Below are 14,017 nucleotides of genomic sequence, written 5' to 3' on the forward strand. Positions count from 1 at the left end.
CTTTAGTCAAAGTGAATAAATCGCTTGGTATGTAATGACCTGCCCTGGAAGCTAGTAATCATGGCAGAAAACGCAACTGGATCGTGCAACAAGCAATGCAGCTCAATAAACTGCTGCCATGGCACAACTTATTGTAATTACTGTGTCGTTTCAGAGGTAGATAACGTTTAGTAAAATGGGCACACACCATTTAACCAGTAAATAAGAGTCTCAGTGGGCTCATGCAAATTGTGCCATGATTATTATGTTACTGGCTACCAAATAAAGAAAGCAAGTACATTTTAAATGTTATTTACTGTAATGCTTGTATAATAATTATTTTCTATTTATTTCAATTTTGAGAAATGTTTTAATTTAGGGCCACGCAAACTTTACACCTCTCAGTATTCAATTTCGTTATTGTATCAAGCTGCTGGCAGTTTGTAGATTGAAATGGGAATTTTTTGATCTCAAGGCACACATGGCTGTACAGTTAACAAATGTTTGGCTTCAATAAACAATTCATTAAAAAAATGCTTTTTGTCCACATCAATTTTGAGCTGTTGATTTCGTGGACTATTGATTTTGTGTGTTAAGCCAATTCAAAAACTGGCATAATGGTTCTGCTAGCAGCTCTGTAATATGTTTTATTACAGGCTATATCTAAAAGTGTGGTTTTGATCTCTGGGTAACCCAGGTCTGCAATACAGAAGTGCCTGCATTTAGGTTTGCCCCTGCAAGGATCACATCAATATGGCATCAATGGTAATGCTATGAGACTCAGCTTAGCTCAGCAGTATTTAAACAAAAGTCTAGTGCAGTTTTCAACACTACTCACCAAACAGCATATTTCAGTGGGCTCTCAAGTGATTTCAATAGTGACGTTCAACACTGCTCCAATAATATTTAAATGGTGTTGCAATATTGACTAACATTGCCCATTGGGCTTGTTGGTGTAACCCTAATGGAGGCAAAAAGCGTAGCGCATCAAAAACAGGACACAAGACGAAGAACACAGACAATGCACACGTTTGGCGCTTAACGTGTGTGTTGTTTGTGTTCTTCCTCTTGTGTCTTGTTTCTGATACGTAGCGCCTTTTGCCTCCATCAAGCAATATTGACGTCTAACACATCCAATAATACTTCAATGGGGTTTCAATATTGATATTCAACAATGCTTCAATAATATCTCAATGGGGTTTCGATATTGATGTTCAATACTGCTCCAACAACATTTCAATGGGGTTTCAATATTGACATTCAACACAGTTCCAACATTATGTCAATGGGGTTTCAATATTGGCATTCAACGTATTTCAATAATGTCTCAACAGGTTTTCAATATTGACATTCAACACATCTTCAACAGTTCTTCAATGGGCTTTCAATATTGGCATTCAACATGGTTTCAACAATCCATCAATGACTTCTCAAATTGAAACGACCCAATGATGTTTCAGCAAAATGTCGCGGGCCAATTTTCAACACCTGTCAACAATTTTCTCAATAATGTTTCAACAAAGCCTCAATGTGCTTTCAATGCTATTTGTTGACATTGACCAATGACTTTTCAACAACATTTCAACAATTTTTTTGTAAGGGAAGTTACGATAATCCCCTAGGAAGCGTACGGAAACATGTCCCTGCACGATTTAATAACTGAAACTAACTGCGCCAGGACGGCTGAGCTGTTTTTCGCCAACTGCGTCTTAAGTATCGGTCCCGTGCCGTAAGCCTAATTGCGTTGTAGACTTTGAAACAAAATTTCTCACCTTGCCGTAGTCCAATAGTGCAGTGTTGTCTACGTTTAATAAAACCAGGCTACGTTTGAAAAAAGAGACCGACGGGTAGCCGCGGGCGAGCGCTCAAACGCGCGCGCAGCCGCCCTCGCTCGCCTCGGGGGAGTGACTGGCGGATGACGCAGGCATCTGGCGCGTCATTAGCGTGTAGCTAGGTAAGGCAAGAGAAATAAGTCGCAAAGTTTAAGTTCATTTATACGCAAAACGTTTTAGTTATCACGGCAAAGAACTTAAAAAATGAATAAATGTCTGTTAACTATACTTTCACTTTCTTTTTTTTTCGATGCTCGCGGCAGCTAACGTACGGCATCAATACTATAGCATGACGTTTGGTGACGCGTTTCCTGTTAGCCGAGTGTCCCCGCTTGTTGAATTTATTTCTCTATGCTGTTTACTTCAGAGTCACTACTACGTGACATCTGGTGGAGGTACTGGGTATTCATGCACCGAACGCCTCCGCAAAGCCGTCACCCAAGCCCGAAACCGGAGGACGAGATCAACGTCGGCAAGGACCAGCGAGCTAGCCATAGGCAGCAAGGACATTTGCCAGAATACAGACTGCTTCCCGAGACAACCAGAGCAATCAAGGCCAAGTCGACGACCCCAATGGCAGCCCCAACGTCCTCCATCCTGCTCCAACAACCTCGGGAGCCACCGACGTTCCGTGGATCACTGGCTAAAGACCCTGAAACCTGGCTGGAGACATACCAGAGGACCGCGACGTTCAACATATGGAGCGACGAAGACAAGCTGCGCCATGTCTATTTTTCGTTGGGTGACGCTGCTCAAACCTGGTTTAAGAACAGACTTCTCTGGTGACGTGGGACATATTTCGTGAGAACTTCGTGAGGACCTTCACAATTGTCGGGCGCAAGGAAAAGGCCGAATTTCTCCTAGAAGCCCGGGTGCATCTGTCCAACGAGAACGTCACGATTTTCGCGGAGAGGATGATTCGCCTGTTCAAGCATGCCGACCCCAACATGCCAGAAGAGAAAAAAGTTCGCTTCTTGATGACGGGTGTCAAGCAAGAGCTCTTCGCCGGATTGATAGGCAACCCGCCCAAGACTGTTGCTTAATTAGTATCCGAGGCCACAACCATTGAGAAGACGGTCGACATGCCGACAAGGCAATATAACCGCCGAACACTGGCCGCGAACAACATTGACGGTCAAGCACTTGGCAGCGACGACCTGCGCGAGACCACCAGAGCAGTCGTTCGCGAGGAACTGCAGAAGCTCTTTTCCAGGTCGCAGCCTGAAGTCAACGAAGAAGTTCAGCGCCCACTAGGAGTTTCCAATGTGCAGCCGCAATCGCCGCAACCCCAGCCGGAAGCCATGACCTACGCCGCCGTCGCCCGCCGTCAAGGGCCCCCTCCGCGCTTGCGCCAGGGCCCCGTGAGGCCACAGTTCCGTCGTCAACCGCCGCCGCCGCCGCCAGCACGCCCTCCCGTCGCCCAGCGCAGCTACCCGAGAAAGACGGACATTTGGCGCGCCTCCGATCACCGCCCGCTCTGCTATCACTGCGGGGAAGCCGGCCATGCATACCACCGATGCCATACCGCGAGATAGGCCTACGGGGGTTCGCTGTCAACGCGCCACGTCCACACCTTGGCGAGCGACCACGTCACATCGCCGACTACGACGCCGGAGCCCAGTGGAAACCACGATGACCCTCATGCTCGCCGTCACCAGGACGCTACCTGTCGCCGCAGCGCCGACCATACACTGGCCGCGGCCGCTGGATAAAAAAAAAAAAGGTGCGGCCTGCCGCGTGCATCGAAAACGGTGTGATCCTCCGCGGCGCCTCACGCCGGGGACTGCTGTCTGTCATCGGCATAGCAAATGCGTCAGGAACGGGCTTACAAAGCCGTCGCACGTGCAAACCGACGCGTTCCATCCCCCTCAGCTAGTATTTTTTTTAGGGACTTTATCAGCTAGCGCCGTTCGGCACAGCCAAGCGGCCGACAATGCAACTACGGCCGTCACGTTCGCTCCCATAGAAGGGCGCCCGACGCGGCAGGCCGCACCTTTTAGGGGCGAAGCTCCTTATAGCGGCACCCGTTCGTCCCCGTCGTCGTCGTAGTAGTAGTAGTGTGTAACCAGTCTGAGAAAAATGAGAAAAAAAATTCCGAAGTTGTGTCCGTAGCGCGGAATCGAACCAGGGACCCCTCGCTTCCGAGCGCGCGGCGTTAGCCCACTACGCCACGAAGCTTTTTTTTTTTCATTTATTTATTGCCATTTCACAAACACAAACAAAAATTATCAGATACACATGTACATATTCTAAATGCACAAGCTACAACTCGGCCGGTGTATGTGGCTTAAAAATGTTTCACAGAAGCCAATTGATCCAATACAGGTAGCCATTCTGGGGGTTCACATTGGGCTCTGAACTAGTCTCGGGTGTAGATAACACTCTCAACAAAATAGTGTCTTGCTGAGTGAATTTGTATATGGGCATGCCTAACATCCATCCTGGTCTTCCATACGCTATGCATACAAAGCAACATTAGCATATCACTCGGCACTTCCCCTGTATCCGCACATGGAAGAAACGGAGTCCAAAAGGGCTTAATGGCAATTCTTTTTTAAGAGTTCTTTGCAAGACATCCCACAGGAATACGGCATCGTGGCAGTCTAGAGAAATATGTTCTATTGTTTCCGGTTTCCTGCAGATTAAGCAATTTACTGACCAAGGTACAAACAGACCTTTACTTTGTAACCATGGCTTGACAGGGAGAGTGTCGGTATGTATTTGAAAAAAAGAATGTTTTAACTGAGGGCCTGATCGGCATTTTTTTAACACGCTTTAACACATCGCGTTCAGGACCTAGCTTGTAGACAGCTCAATAGGCAGGTGTTGGTAAGAATACATCAAGAATATCACAATACAAACGCTTTTTCGTAACATCAGACAAGTATTCATATGAAAACCTTGCCTTGAGCAAGCGTATAGACATTACCACTTCACGCAAATAAGAACTAAGCGGTCCTGCTTTCAAAGAAAACGATGATACAACAAAATCAGATAGATAATTCTGTAATCATGCTTGGATCACAGTTCTCAAAAATACATCAGTTTGATCCCGCACAAAGAAGAATCTGCTCACCAACTGCTTGAAGAACAGATGCGAGAGCCCTAGTCCCCCATTTTTCACCTTATGAAACAAATTGCACCGGCTGGTGCGCTCCCACTGCGATCCCCATATAAAAGTCGCGAATACTCGGTGGAATTTTTGAACCGAACTTCTGGTCATGGTCATCACTTGCAACACGTAAAACACTTTGGCAATTAAAAAAATATTGCAAACGGAAGCCCTTGCAAATACTGAAAAGTTATGGCCACCCCATTTATCGGTAGTACTTTTAACACGTTTGTTTTCCTCAGACCAATATTCTTCCGCATTTCGGTAATAATTTTGTGGAACTCCAAGGTACTTTCCTGGGGAAGTTGTCCAATTCATATTGCAGTACACATCGGGTGTGCTCTGCCAGATGCCATGCCAAAATCCAAGGCATTTCGGCCAACTGATCGCGCTACCTGTTGCTGTGCAGAAAGCTATAGATATTTTGACAACTTCTTCCACGCTTTTCTTATCAGTACAAAACACAGCTACGTCGTCCGCATACGCTAGAACCCTAATTTCACTGCTCAAAAATGTATAGCCTCGAACACGCGGTGTTGCAAGTAAACCTAAACAAAAGGGTTCCAGGTAAATCGCAAAAAGAAGAGGAGACAAAGGACATCCTTGTTTCACGCTTGACCGCACAGGAATTGAATCACTTAATTCTTTGTTAATCACTAATTTGGCTGTACAATCATGATACACCATTTTGACACCTCCAGTAATCACAGATCCAACATTTACATGCTCCAGCAGTAAAAACAAAACTTCATGTACAACTTTATCGAACGCTTTATATAAGTCTAACTGAATCATGGCCACGCGGTCATGCATTGCGTCACAACATTCCAGAATACTTCTAGCTATGTGTATGTTTGTAAAAATTGTTCTACCTTTAATACCACACGTTTGATGCGGGCCAACAAGGGACTGAATAACGCTTTGGAGCCGTCTAGCTAACACCTTCATGTATATTTTGTAATCTGTATTGGTCAAACTAATGGGACGGTAAGACTCAACTGAAATAACTTTGCAGGGTCATCAGTTTTGGGGATCAGTACTACATCCGCTGTCCTAAAAGAGAGGGGTGCTTGCTTTTTTTCATAACATTCAGTGATCACTCGATGTAAAGCCATTGCCATTTCCGTCTTAAGAAACTTGTATATGGCTGCACCCAATCCATCCGGCCCGGGTGACTTGCCGTTACTTAATTCATCTATTGCCGCTTCAATTTCTGCCACGGTAATTTCAGATTCCAATGACTCTCTAACCGTGTCTTGTAATCTCGGCATAAGGGACAGAAAGTCAACTCGGAAGCGCTTGGGGTCATAAATTTTTTGGCCAAGAAGCTCTGTGTAAATTTCAACGAATGCAAGTGTTATCTCTTTGCTTTCTTGGGTAATTTTGTTACGATATCGAATTTTATTTATCACTTTATTTGCTGCATGCTACTTTTCTTCACTAAGCACACGCTTAGTGGGCGTTTCGCCCAGCCACAATCTTTCAGTACGCGCCGTTATCATTGCGCCGCGGTACTTATCTTCATCGATCAACTCGAGCTTTACTTTCACCTCTTTTATTTCTTTTTTAAACGCTCCAGGCACTTCATTTCCGACGCCTAACATATACTCCAGCTCACTGCGTAACTGTTTCTCTTGTTGCCTTTCCTTGTGACGTAATACACACGCTCTATCAATTGCAGCAATTTTATATCACATTTAAACTGTTCCCACACTGCTATGAAGCTGTTAGTTTCAGTATGCAGGGCATTTGAAAGGCATGCTTTGGCTCTTGTGACAAATACTTCATCTTGCAGCAGTTTCTCATTAAACTTCCATAGGAACCAGTTAAACTTCACAACCTTTCGTTTTTCGCCAATGGTAACCGTGACCAAACAATGGTCACTAAAACTAAGGTGTTGTGTTTCATAAGAGGAGCATAGTGGTACAAACTTCGCCGGTATGTATATTCTATCTAGCCTCGCATGGGAGTCACCTTGAAAATGTGTATATCGTGCTTGGCCATCTCGTGTCATGACATAACCAATGTCCTCAAGCTCTCTCTCAATCACGATTGCACTCAAAAGCTCAGCGCTTCTATCGCGCACATTGAGACCCGTTGTTTTGTCCTCAGCTCTACAGACGCAATTAAAGTCCCCTAGAACCTCAATATTTCGTTCTGTTTTCAAACACCCTTCAGCATACCTGAAAAAAATTTGACGTTCATGCATTTTGTTTGGTGCGTAAATGCACACAGCACGCCACTGTAATCCAGAAAAAACAAAATCACATGCAACCAGTCTCCCACTATCGCAGGCGGACACTTTTTCAACAACCGCGATGCTATTGCGAATAAAAATGACGCAGCCTCCTGACCATCCAACAGCATGGCAAACACATATATTGTATCTAGAGCGAAATATTTGAACCATTTGTTCTGTTTGCTCCTCACTTTCAATTTTTGTTTCTTGTACAGCCAGAAGGTCAACGTCATTTTCCAAAATAGTGCGACTAATCTGACATTGCCTCCTGCGCGAACACAGTCCTCTCACATTCAATGTCGCAACGCGAAGGCTAGATTTAAAGTTAGTCGCCATTTCATGGAGGTTGCTTGGCCAGGCGTCCTACTCACATCGCAACAGTGGGTTTCTTGGGGTCCTCGTTGAAGTCGTCGGGAACGTCACCTCTGCTAGTGCGGAGGCGTTGTAGGGTTCACCCTACGGTCAGGCGGCAACTTTGGCTTCGGTTGAACCGAAGACCGCCGCCCAGTCGACGCCTTCGTTGGAGGCTCGCCGGTGCCGGACGCACTCGCTTTCCCTATGTTGTCGGAGTCTTCGTAAGGCCGCTTTGCAGCGACACTTCCGGTCGTGAGCATCTCGGCGTCCGTTACCTCCTGGTCGGCGTCTTGCGCTACTGACAATGACGTGTTTGCGGCCTTCGTTTCTGCGTCATCTGTTGTAGTCTCTGGCATCGTTTCCGATGCTGCAGCCGAGGGCTCGGCACCACCATTCGCTTCCTGAACAACTCCTGAAGAAGCTTCAGGGGGCGTTGCAGCAGTCTTCGCGCCGTCGTTGTATTCCCTGCTAGCTTCTTCGGCGTCTGCGGCGTCCATCAGGTGTTCTGACACAACGTCGCTACGGAGTGGGCCTGTAGCGCTGGCATAAGAACGCACGCACTGGGAGTCATCGTGGCCGAAGCGCCGACAGATCCCACATCGTGGAACGCGGCACTCTCGTCGGATGTGTCCGGTGCCACGGCATCGGAGGCAGAGCGGCGCTCTGCCAGGAACGAAGACGAGCGCCATATCTTCGGCAACACGCAGCTGCTGAGGAAGGTCATCCACTGTAACGCCCACCTTTAATTTCAGCGTCACCGAGCGGGTTGTTGATCCTTTGTCGATGCATTCCTTGACCTTCCACTTGTCTCTGCTGATTTCCGTAACTTTTCCAAACGGCGCCAAAGCCACTCGCACGTCATCGTCCGGTACGCCATGAAGCAGCCAGTAAAGCTTCAGTCGGACACCTTGATCGCGTGGGTCGATGACCATGCAGCGGTGATCTTTAACGTTGAACGCATCTGCCGCTAATATCTTCTTCTTGCCTTCCTCATCCTTAAACGTCACTGCCCACAGGTGATTCATTTGGTATGCCCCGAGGGCAACCACTTCCGGCAGCAGTGAGAGACGCGCAAGGCTGTCTCGGACATGCTCGACTCGATATGGCCTGGCTTTTACATCACCATGCAAAAACACCGTGTTTAAAACAGACGCACCTGTGGGCAGATGAGGCAGAAAAACGTGGTAATCTTCAGCCGGCTTTTCAGTACACCTGATACCGCGGCCCACACGGGCCGCTGAAACCTCCCCTACAAGGGAGCACATGATGACACGTCCGAACGCTGCGAACGCCGAACGCCGACTCCACTACGCCACGAAGCGGACATGGACACACGCACCACGATGGCAATAAATACCCAACATAAACGAAAGGCCGCGTTTCTAGCGCGTTTCTAACGCGTCCGTGCTAGCGCGTTACGGCCCGTGTAAGAAGCTGGTGTAAGACGCTGTGGCCTCTCCGCCTTACCTTCAACGCGTTTCGAACGCACTGCCCAAAGCGGTGGCAAGTCAAGTTCAAGTCGAGGAGCGTTTATGAATACGGGGGGGGGGGGGGTATACCATAGAGAAAGAAAAAAAAGTTAAGAGAGGACACTGCGCGAAATCTGACCTCAGGAAGTACGTCACGACCACGTAACAAACTAGTGCTCTCACCAAACGCCAGAGGACGCAAGTGCGAAAAACAAAAAGTTATCATCAATTAAACAGAATGTTTTTACAAAATAATAATTATGCGCCTATATTTGACATGTTATTTATACATAAAAATAATTTATTCAACGCACCTTACGTGGTTATTTTTGTTCAGGCGCACTGCCATAAGCAGCATCTACGATTTCGCGCCGAGAGTACTCGCCACACCAGCATGCGAGAAGCCCAGGCATGACCATAGGCATGACAGCGGGAAGGTTTCGTCAACGTCGGCTGCTTCGGTGTTTTCGTGTGTGAGACAGCAGGTGAGGTACGTTTTCAAGCGAAGCTTGTTGAATTGCATGTTGTTGGGCTAGTTGGGTCATTGAATCAGAAAAAGGTTACAACTGCGCGAATAAGACGCCATGTAAGAAACATAAACACGCCCACACGCGTTGCGCTTCGTGTGGGTGGGCGTTTCTGTGTTTCTTACGTGGTGTCTTATTCGCGCAGTTGTAATCTTTTTCTGGAGCTTGTGAGGACGGCGAGGTTTGCTAAAAAAACAGTTTGCGGCTGTATGCGGCGGCAAGACGTGAACATTGTGCAACATATGCAGAAACGCGTGCGGCTCGATGGAACGGAACGCCTCCGTCCCATCGTGGAACGCGTACAAGAACGCGTACAAGATTTCGCCCTAGTATAGCAAACTGGGGCACGGCGTCAAGCCGAGGCGACGCGTGCTGTGCGCTGAGCTAGGTGCGAAACATTAGGGAGTTTTCGAATAGCGTACGAAAAGCTTGCGGCGTAGCGGCGAACGCGTCGTACGCTCGCGGGCTCCCCTTAAGTGAAGCCCGCAACGCTACGCCCGCAAGCTTTGCTTTCGCTATTCGAAAACTCGAAAACTCCCTGTTGAGGAGTGGTCGCTGGGCCTCGCATGCTTCACGACGCGTTTCCCGAAGCCTCGGACCACGAATAAATCCTGGTGTGCATTTACTGACATTTTCAGACCGCGCTGATGCCATGCCGTCCGGCGGTCCAAGCTACGGCAGCTACTGCTGTGTTTCGTGGTGCTTGAACAATGGCAGAACCCACAAGAAGCCAGGGACGAGTTTCTTCCGCATACCACGGGACGGCAGGTGCGCTAAAGCTTTTGTATGGTTTGCATGTCTTCAAGGTTACTTTTTGTGCTTGCTCAGTGAGGCTAACAATAACAAAATCACTGTTCGAGCACTTCGCCTTCAGCTGATAGTTCATTGCCGATGCAGGATGACAGCATGGATGCAGTATGCCGGACGAGATGATCTCCTGAGTAAGCCGGTCAGCCTATTGTACGCAACGTACAGGGTTTGCAGCGACCATTTTACTGCTGAAAGTTTCATGGACCCTGGGCACACAAGGCTTACAAGAATGGCTGTTCCCAGTGTGCAACCAATTGCACCATGTAAGTGATTGACAGAAACTCAATTATCTGCGATAGCAGCCACTTCTTTTGAATCAGTGGTGACAGTTAACCTGGAAGATATTTGTAGCCGATGGAGAAACCTCGCTGTAGAAGTAACACTTCGAAAGTCTTAAATTTTGTGAATTGTGGGCTATTACCTTCCTAACAGCTTTACATTCCTGTAATTCTTTTATGCTATTGACCTGTGCAACTTGTTTTGAAATACATTGAAGGGCTATTTAACGTTAACTTGAAGCCTTCATGCACATGTACACATATACCTCGTATCAAAGAAAGCTGGCACTGTCGATAATTCCACAAACCACAAATTGCTTGTTTCTCTGTTGATGCATTCTCTTTTCTTCCACCTACCAATTCATGCGTTTGAAAGGGCGGTTTAAATTTCCCTGCCCTACAAGCTTTGCAACTTGCACCAACTACACATATATGCAGGTTCTCTGAGCATCGCTTCAAGTAGTGACTGGGACATGACTGCAGAAGCCGCACTGCAAGGTGTGGATGTGCTTCAGTTTTTGTTATTTTAAGCCTCTTACTGACAAATTGTTGTTGTTTCATTTCTTTAGGGTCTGCGGCAGAGGCTTCGAAAAGCGGCTCCCACACATTGAAGTGCCCCGAGGAGCAGGGTGTGTACAGTGTCGACTTGTCTTTTTTTTCGAACTGAGTTGACTGTTGACCAAACCTCTACAGGTGGCAGCTCCCATGTAGCTGGTGAAGGAGTTCCTGCTGACTGCGTCTTGCTGGAGGAAACCTTGGGCAGTCGCTCAGTTGTCACAAACGTTGAAGCATCAACGTTGGCAACGTTGAAGCATCAAGTTCGCTTTTTTTTCTCATTTTGGGCAAGTTGCTCTTAGGAACAGCCAACACACTGTATTTTTGCTTTTCTGATATATTGTGTCGTGTGGTTTCTGTACGCTTTTTTTTCTGTGCATTACTTCTGTTAACCCGAGTCGTGACTCTGGACTTTATTGCTGTGTATACGTCACTTCTTCCTTCTTTATCAACTTTGTGCGCTGAGTTTTTGCCATAGATCCATATAGATCCTTACCCACTTGCCCAGTGCGTCATTCTTCACCAGCTTGTCGGCTACTGCCAACTCTAGCGATGTGTGCGTTGTCTGTGTTCTCACTCTATTTGTTAGAATTTATTTGTAAGTCTAGATGCATTTGTTGTCTACTTTGCATTTCTGTGCGATGTTCTTCTCATTTTGTGCTTTTTATATGCTCAGCCTCTACCTTGCCTTGGAATAAAAACATTGCGGGTACTCTGTCTCTTTGATTGATATATAGATCGACCGCTTGTTCCAAAAGAAAAGCGCGATGAATAAAGCCGTAGTGAATTATGATTACCTGCATATCTTTCTATTATAACTTAGTCGAAATAAAGATTACGTCATGACCTCAATTCGCACGCACAGCTTTGAGCTAAAACAAATAGGGAATCGCTAAATCAAAACGACAAACAATAGCATTGCTATTTGGGCGGAGAAAAGTGGTCTGAAATCATTAACTTTCGCCATAGCCAAACGTCGGTTGCGCACAGTAATCCAAAATTCGCGCCAGTGAAACCGAAACGGGAAGCGCAGGCCAGTTGCTCTCACCAACCACCAGGTGCGCTAGAGTCGATTGGGCCGCCGGGGTCTATGGGAGTGTCCACTCTTTAACTTTTTTTTCTTTCTCTATGGGTATACTCTCTCGGCAGTCATGTGATGGCGTCGGCAAACGCGGTGCACGTTCCGGCATGTGTAAATGGCTGCGTAAGACGCTGTGGCCGCTCCCCCTTACTAGAGAGTACTGCACGTTTCTAACGCGTTTGTGCTAGCGTCCCCTTAAGCGAGAGATCCGATGATTCCCTCCGGAGCTTCGCCCAGTCATCATCATCCAACCCGTAGATATGCTGTGAATTTTTTTTAGGGGCGAAGCTCCTTAGGGTGTGGGTCTGTCCCTCCTCTGTAGTATGTAGTAGTAGTAGCAGTCGTCGTCGTCGTAGTAGTCGTCGTCGTAGTAGGTAGCCACGTCTACTTTTATGAGAAAAAAAATTCCGGAAGTTGTGTCCGTAGCGCGGAATCGATCCAGGGACCCCTCGCTTCCGAACGCGCGGCGCTAACCACTACGCCACGAAGCACACATGGACACACGCACCACGATGACAATAAATACCCAACATTAACGAAAGACTGCGCGTTTCTAACGCGTTTGTGCTAGCGCGTTACGGCCCGTGTAAGAAGCTGGTGTAAGACGCTGTGGCCTCTCCGCCTTACCCCCGTATTCATAAACGCTCCTCGACTTGAACTTGACTTGCCACCGCCTTGGGCAGCGCGTTCGAAACGCGTTGAAGGAGGTGGCAAGTCAAGTTCAAGTCGAGGAGCGTTTAAGAATACGGGGGTTATACTCTCTCAGCAGTCATGTGACGGCGTCGGCAAACACGGTGCACGTTCCGGCATGTGTAAACGGCTGCGTAAGACGCTGTGGCCTCTCCCCCTTACTAGAGAGTATTGTACGTTTCTGAGGCGTTTGTGCTAGCGTCCCCTTAAGCGGGAGATGGTGCAATTATAATGAAGGCCGCTGTTATAAAATAGGAATGACGTCACATATAGCGCGTGTCATTGGTGGAAGTCAATCGTTAGATTTAGTGCGGCGAGACTGGGCGAATTACACGAAATATTCACGGTTAACCGATGATTCCCTCGGGAGCTTCGTCCACTAATCATCATTTACCCCGTAGATATGCGGTGTTTTTTGTTTTTTTTTAATCCAGCGGCCCAGCCCCTATACGGGAAACTAAAAGCAGCAACCGATGGAGGCGCGGTTGCTGTATGACGTACTACCAAAGATCCTCCGCCGCCGAGGACGACGATTCACGCATTCGTTAACAACGAGGTATTAGCACAGCGCCTGCCAAGAGCCTTGACGACAACACTTCGCCGCCCAAAGTAAACCTACCGACGCGACGTAGCAGCAGCGGAGCAAGCCGACGCAGCCGTGATCCGATGCCACGACTTAACCGCAACGCTAGACGACGGTCTACCGGTGTAGACGTGCTAATCGATGGTCATAACGTCACCGCTCTCGTCGACATTGGAGCCGACTATTCCGTCTTCAGTGGCCCGTTCGCCGCCAAGTTGAAGAAGGTGAGGACGGCCTGTCAAGGACCCGATATCCGGATAGCGGTAGGCCACCTAATAACGCCGACTGGAATCTGCACAGCGCGAGTCACAGTTAACAACCGCAATTACCCGGCGAGCTTCGTAATCATGCAGCACTACTCCAGGGACGTCATCATAGGCATGGACTTTCTATCATGGTGCAGTCATCGACTTACGGTCCAAGTCAATAACACTTTCAATGCACAAAGCGATACCGCCGGATACAAACATCAGTTACCATGCCTTGAATGTGCTTGAAGTACAAGTCA

General features: G+C 47.6%; 1 protein-coding gene across 1 annotated transcript; it reads right to left on the reverse strand.

The window, feature by feature from the left end:
• Positions 1-7,590: 7,590 nt before the first annotated feature.
• LOC125942020 (uncharacterized) lies at positions 7,591-8,781 on the reverse strand. Its single transcript, XM_049659927.1, has one exon. It carries the CDS (start codon positions 8,779-8,781, stop codon positions 7,591-7,593), a length of 1,191 nt encoding a protein of 396 aa, XP_049515884.1.
• Between the last annotated feature and the right edge of the window lie 5,236 nt (positions 8,782-14,017).

The sequence above is a fragment of the Dermacentor silvarum genome, unplaced genomic scaffold, assembly GCF_013339745.2.
Source record: "Dermacentor silvarum isolate Dsil-2018 unplaced genomic scaffold, BIME_Dsil_1.4 Seq902, whole genome shotgun sequence".
NCBI lineage: Eukaryota > Metazoa > Arthropoda > Arachnida > Ixodida > Ixodidae > Dermacentor > Dermacentor silvarum.

Bases quoted from the DNA above. Each gene is read 5' to 3' on its own strand.
- LOC125942020 (XM_049659927.1), bottom strand. From the start codon at position 8,781: ATGTGCTCCCTTGTAGGGGAGGTTTCAGCGGCCCGTGTGGGCCGCGGT.